Source organism: Phyllopteryx taeniolatus, chromosome 11, assembly GCF_024500385.1.
Source record: "Phyllopteryx taeniolatus isolate TA_2022b chromosome 11, UOR_Ptae_1.2, whole genome shotgun sequence".
In the NCBI taxonomy this organism is placed as follows: domain Eukaryota; kingdom Metazoa; phylum Chordata; class Actinopteri; order Syngnathiformes; family Syngnathidae; genus Phyllopteryx; species Phyllopteryx taeniolatus.
This window is the reverse complement of record NC_084512.1, coordinates 13,391,811-13,398,704: the sequence shown is the minus strand read 5'-3', so window position 1 is coordinate 13,398,704 and position 6,894 is coordinate 13,391,811. Positions and strand designations below refer to the sequence as shown.

Below are 6,894 nucleotides of genomic sequence, written 5' to 3'. Positions count from 1 at the left end.
CATTTTTTTAAAGATAAAAAAGGGGGCGGGGTTATCGTTCCTCATTGTGTATGCTATAGAGACAGACAGAGGAATTATTCTCAAGTCAGCCAACCTTAACCCACTCTTATCACAAACTGTTTACTGTCCTGGCATCAACAAACATGCAGAGAATATACTGCAATTCACGTTCTGTATCCACCTAGAAGCCTACGGTGTCCGTTGCATTGCGCATACCGGTACATTGTGTGCCGCTGACATGCCACACGAGCATATAGAAAATATCTATCATAGTGAATATTTTGACTGTTTTTATTTTTGTATTTATAGAAAAGATGCAGCTTCACTATTATATTGAAAGACATGCACCCCAGCATCTTTCAGTATGATACAATACAGTCCTATACAGAATTGTAAAATATAACAATGAACTGATACCCGTCTGACAGTGACAGTCAAAATTACCATTCTAAATATTAGTATTCGTAAGACAAACGTTTTCATACTGAAATGTTACTCACTGTCTAGATGACTGTACTGTAGTTAATTTAGTGTTCAGTGAGTGCAAAAGTCTCTACTAAATTCAAACAAAGAAATCATGGCGTATCTGGTTTTAACCATGATAATGCAAAGTCCCTATTTCAAGGTTTATTGAATGTTGCACACAGCATAGAAAATATGAGGAATAAACATTACAATCAAGCAAGGAACTCATATTGGCAAAACAACACAGGCGTACCCTTTAAACCAGAGTATTTTTTCTTAAAGAAAATAACTACAGAACATAAATTAACGTGAAATTAAATTACATTCGCAACCAATCTAAAGTACGGTAATTTTCTGTGTCGATTCTTCATTAATCACACTAATGAATATAAATACAGTATATCTAATTAGGCAACATGTGCTCTGTTGATATCATTTTCCCCTCCATCATAAGCAGCAGTCCCTGTGATTGGCTGGTGTCCAGTTCAGGGTCACCTCTCACCCAAAGTCAGCTGGGATGGACTGCCCTGACCTGCTGCAACCCTACTGAGCATAAATGGTAAACAAAATGGATGGAGCAGTGAATTACCATTCTGCTTCCCCAACAGCTTTAGAGAACACATAATCCCTGCCACCATAACACATGACTCCATCTTTCAAATGGAACTTCCAGCGGTTCTTACTGCGGTGAATCTGCAACCCGGTGAAGAACACAAACATTGCAATGTTAAGAATCAAAGCTCAGAATTTTGTTTTGCTGAAAAGGCCACTTACTTTGTCATATTGGCATACAATGACATTCTCTGAGTCAAAGAGATCTGGGATATCTTGTTCAAACACATCGTCACCTGAATTCAATGGATCCTGTTGAACAGAAAATGTGTTTCAATTTAACAGCTTCACAAACATTCTACCCATTTGCTTAGCTTTTAAATATGCTCATTGGCCATAAGACACACCCGCACAATCTAAACCATTGGTTCTCAACTGTTGTCACCCTAGGACCCACATTTTTCTATTGTCACTAAGTCTCAACCCACTTTTACAGAAATTGGGAACAAAGCGCATGCATTGTTCAAAAATACTATTTGAAAACATACCCTTTTTTAAACATAAATACTTATGCTTACATGTTTAAAGTGCCTTACAGAGCACCTTATTCAGAAACTGAAGATGAACATAACTGCACGTACAAAAATGTATATCTTGACACTCGTTTCTTTTAAGAAATATTTCTAGTAAATGAAGACTGCTGACCAAAAGCAGTTTTAACAGTACAATTCTTTTTTTTTTTTTTTTTTTTTTTTTAAACTGACTGTCTGAAACCCGGCGGCTGACTGGTTAGCACATCTGCCTCACAGTTCTGAGAACCGGGGCTCAAATCCGGGCTCGCCTGTGTCGACTTTTTGCATGTTCTCCCCGTGCCTGCATGGGTCTTCGAGTACTCCAGTTTCCTCCCACATCCCAAAAACATGCATGGTAGGTTAATTGATGACTCCAAATTGCCCTTCGGTGTGAATTTGAATGGTTGTTTGTTTATATGTGCCCTATGATGGGCTGGCGACCAGTTCAGGGTATGTCACCTAAAGATAGCTGGGATAGGCTCCAGCACGCCCCTGACCCTAGCGAGGATAAGCAGGTACAGAAAATGGATGGCTGGATGCTCCATGACACACTTTTAGGTCCCCACCCACCAGTTGAGAATCACTGCTAAACTACAGTGCACATTTGCAGACTACAGGGGGGAGAAATGTAGATTAAAAGGAGCCATACAGTACAGTACCTCATCTTCTACATGTTCAAGCTCATCAGGTCCTTCACTGTCACTACTGGAGGAGCCAGTGTTCCCATCACTGCTCCCGACTCCTTCCTGCAGAGCCTTGATGGCCTCTGCGTTGATCATACCCAGGAAGTCATTCTCCTCCAGTGGCACGACTTCTTCCTCTTCCATGTCCGAATTGTCCGCCGTACCATCCAGCTGTACGATGTCGGACAGTTCACTGTAGTTGAAGTCCAGGTCCAGCTTGTAGACAAAAGTTATGATTATCACAAGAAAATCAAGATTTAGCTAGAATAGAAACAGAACATTTCAACAACAACAAAAACGATGCCGAGTGATGAGGTCAGAAAGCTTAATTGCTAAGGGAAAATTCTTACATTTACTTTAAACCAGTGTTTAACAAACATTTTCATCCAAACTAAAAATTGGGTTCCACCCTGGGAGCCAAATTTACACCATGTTTCTCTATAACATTGTCATATACCAGAGATTCCCAACCACTTTTCCAAAGAACATTAGCGTTGAGAAAAAGTATTTAAAAAAAATGTGCCTGCTTAAAGATCAATAAAATGACAAAGCATTTCACTCTGGCATGCAACCTAAGCCCTGATTTAAACTGCTATATTGAAATTACCCCGAGAATTGCTTCAGGCTGGTCGCAACATTTGGTGTGAGCCAAGTTTCTTGCCCTTGCTGCTTTTTCTCGCTCCTCTTTAATGAATTCTTTGAGGATATCATCAATGTCGCTGCTCTTGAACTGAGTGGTCTTCGTCAAAGCCTCTTCGCTGCCGACCAACTGGCTGACGGCAGAACTTTTGACGCTAAGGTCCACAGGCTCTGGATTCGACTCGCTCGCTTGCCCAGCCAGTGCAGATTCCGGTTCTGGAGAAGATGCTACCTCAATCTGTGGGGGCTCTGTGATAAGGGTCTTGCTGGGGAACGCTGCTCTCCTGACTGGGGGGTAAAGTAGCGTCTGGCAGTTGCGATGAGTTGACCATAAGGGTCGGCACAGGCGGTGCCTCCTGAGGAAGTGTTTCACCAGGTTGGAATGAAGCCGGTGGAGGTTGGGATACTGTTTGCTGACCTGCTGGGGCCTGAGTAACTACAACAGGAACATTGACCTTGTAAAGTTGACCTATGGGTAACAAAAGGAGAAATTGTTTTCAGAACAGTCAGACCAAACTGTTCAGTGGAACAGAACACAATCTGTTCCGAGTCACTGACTGACAATTTGTTAGAATTTCAAATTTTTCCCATAACACTGGAATGAATACATCAAATCTTTATGATTAAATATTTATTAACTTACGGGGAAATGTTTTAAGTCACATTTTAATCTTAAGCATCAAACAAGTGTTAAAGTTAATTGCTATATAACAAGGCTAATTAAAAGCAAAATACAATAAAATTACACTCTTCTCCACATTGTACTTCTTAACATTCTTAACTGCCATACAAGTGTTAAAATAACTCGACGGCTTATTATTTAAAATTAAAATGATGCATACTCACCCTTAACTCTGATGACAAGGGTAGAAAACACATGACAGTGGTGAAACATCTAGAGAGAGGATTACTGTGTGTGCTTGAGAGGGGAGTCTCTTCAAATAACTTTTATTTTAATGAATGACATTGACTTATCGTAATTTAGCCGTACTATATATTATAGTATTACATAGCACCATTCGGGGTTGTATGGTCATTATGAATTTTTCCTTTGTCCCGACACTTGTACCCCCTACCGGGGTGGGAAAACATTTAGATTTTTAAAACAGATGGGTTTAGTCAGTCGTACACACATATACATACATATACACATATATATATATATATATATCTATCTACATATACATATATATCTATCTACATATACATATATATATATCTACATATACATATATCTACATATATATATATATCTACATATACATATATACATATATATACATCTACATATACATATATACATATATATATATATCTACATATATACATATACATATATACATATATATATATATATATATAGCGGCACGGTGGCCGACTGGTTAGAGCGTCAGCCTCACAGTTCTGAGGTGCGGGGTTCAATCCCCGGCCCCGCCTGTGTGGAGTTTGCATGTTCTCCCCGTGCCTGCGTGGGTTTTCTCCGGGCACTCCGGTTTCCTCCCACATCCCAAAAACATGCATTAATTGGAGACTCTAAATTGCCCGTAGGCATGACTGTGAGTGCGAATGTTTGTTTGTTTCTATGTGCCCTGCGATTGGCTGGCAACCAGTTGAGGGTGTACCCCGCCTCCTGCCCGATGACAGCTGGGATAGGCTCCAGCATGCCCGCGACCCTAGTGAGGAGAAGCGGCTCAGAAAATGGATGGATGGATATATATACATACATATATACATATACATATATATACATATATATATACACATCTACATATACACATATATACACACACACACATTCACATATACACACACATACACACAGACATATACATGCATATACACACACATGTACATATACACACACACACACACACACGTATATATATATTTATTTTATATATTTTATGAGATGACTGAATACTAAAAATAAATACATTTTAATGAACCCATGCAGAATCTCGATTATGTAAATGCTCGGTGAGAGCAGGCCTGCTATGTTCCCCGGGCCATACTTTTTCATCAACATTTTCATTACAAGCTCTAAAAGCTGAAGAGCCGAATTTTATGACACCTCGCGATCATGGCATAATGACGGTTCGACCTCAATATGTTTGTGCAACTTTCAACGGGTAGGATACGATAGGAACCATCACATACCAGAGGCTGTTTGTAGAGTGACTCCAGCAGGTATCTGCACAGGGTAAGATAGGCCAGCAGGAAGTGAAAAGGTAGCAAGTGTCTCAGAGTTGTTCTGCAATTGAACATTTGTTACAGTTTGTTGTGAACAGGCACAGGAAACAATTATACACAGTGCTACACCATTATAAAGTGGATCCGCAACAATTATTGATTAAATGGAAATAAATGGTTGTACATAACCACAATGTATGCCATTGAAATTGTAGGAAATAGTCAAGTCGATGAAAACACAGTGTAGCTGGAAAAAAAAAACTTCAGTTGAAAAAAAAAAAAAACGGATTATCATTGTAGAGGTTGAATCTTTGATAAAGCTCTTGACTAATAAAAATAACATGCATGTAATGTACTGGTTTGCATAAAATCCACATACTTGCCTTGACAGGGAAACTGTGAATATTCTGACTTGCGGGGATCACTACTGAAGCTGTCAGTCATAAGAAAACAGCTAATAGAACACAATTCATGCCACTGTTTAAAAGTTTGAAGTCTTGAAGTCTTCGTGCTACCTGTGAGTTCTGCATCATTGCGCCTGTAGTTAGCTGGAAGCTGGAGCACAAAGTCTGGAGAGTCACTGTTGTTCTTCCTGAAGTCGTCCATAGTCTTCGACTCCATCGTCTTTGTCTCCCAAAGCTGCATAACAGAAAATGCAGCATGCTCTTTCTTTTCTTACTCTTATTCAACAGTGTATTAAACTCACATGTCGTAAATTGTCGAGGATGCAGTCTTCAAGGCCCTCATCCAGGAACAGCTCCCTCATACTCTCAATCACATCATCGATTATTGACAAATAGAGCTTGGCCTGCAATCAGTTACCAGAAAAATCTAATAAACAATCAAGATAGGCTTTATCAGTACTGTGTATTAGGAGATTGTGTAATTCATTTTGAAATTAATGCGTTTAATTATCAAAACTAACACAGCTAATGTGGACAGACTCATATCAGCCTGAAGCAATGGTGGGCAAAGTGTGGCCCACAGGGCGACATAGAGCCCATTCTGTTCTTTAATCAGGCCACAGAGCATTTACAGTACATTATCAAGAGCCTTGAAATATTTGTTGCAATAATTTAGTTTTCCTAAAATGAATTTAACTATTTAGTCATTTACTTTTATTTTGTCTCAAATAATTGATTTATTGTAAGTACAAAAATAAACTATTGTAAATATATTTTAACTTTTATTAAATGTTTAACTCCGATTATAATTCAATAAAATGAAAAATAAAAACTATAACTTTCATGAAAGGTTTACACACACGCGCACGCATTTTCTTTTTTAAATATATGTACTGTAAACTTATTCTAAAAGTGACCGAGCTAAAACACATTTCCCCCCAATGTAATTAAGATAAACTATGAACATGATATATTCTTGTAGGCCATACATTACAGGCAATGTATAATAGATATTGTTAAGTCATATTTTTGCAGGAGGGCAAACAAATTAAATGCAAAAAAAAACATGTAATGGCTGTAAAGCACCATATGCTGAATTTGCATGACAATTGAGTTTTTACAAATGCTCTTTTTCATAGTCAAAATTTGCCATGAGGAAGCAGCTCTTACCACCATAGGGCCCATGTTGATCAGCATGATTGAAGGCACATAAATAGCAGCCACAGTGCACGTCCATCAGAACTAATGTGTGCCACAGTCACCCACAGGTGATAGCAATCAGCCTCCTAAGAGAAGCTGTGATTGGACTTGTGTCCCTCATGAAGATCCTCTCCTATTGTATTTCCTTGTCTTGTTATTGCTTGAAATATCACCTTAGAAGTTAGGTAG

General features: G+C 38.8%; 1 protein-coding gene across 1 annotated transcript; it reads right to left on the bottom strand.

Annotated features, from left to right (window-relative positions):
* Positions 1-585: 585 nt before the first annotated feature.
* On the bottom strand, positions 586-6,883 carry gtf2a1l (general transcription factor IIA, 1-like). Its single transcript, XM_061789677.1, has 10 exons — positions 6,676-6,883; positions 5,808-5,909; positions 5,617-5,740; positions 5,485-5,534; positions 5,069-5,162; positions 3,165-3,380; positions 2,880-3,055; positions 2,249-2,488; positions 1,240-1,329; positions 586-1,158 (listed from the first exon to the last, which is right to left on the bottom strand). The coding sequence occupies exons 1-10, from the start codon at positions 6,700-6,702 to the stop codon at positions 1,051-1,053; spliced, it is 1,227 nt and encodes a 408-aa protein (XP_061645661.1). The 5' UTR covers positions 6,703-6,883; the 3' UTR covers positions 586-1,050.
* Positions 6,884-6,894: the final 11 nt, after the last annotated feature.

Bases quoted from the DNA above. Each gene is read 5' to 3' on its own strand.
- gtf2a1l (XM_061789677.1), bottom strand. From the start codon at position 6,702: ATGCTGATCAACATGGGCCCTATGGTG. The intron at 5,163-5,484 runs GCAAGTATGTGG...GTTCAATTGCAG, and splicing joins TTCACAGTTTCCCTGTCAAG to AACAACTCTGAGACACTTGC. The intron at 1,159-1,239 runs GTAAGTGGCCTT...ACCGGGTTGCAG, and splicing joins TTGTATGCCAATATGACAAA to ATTCACCGCAGTAAGAACCG.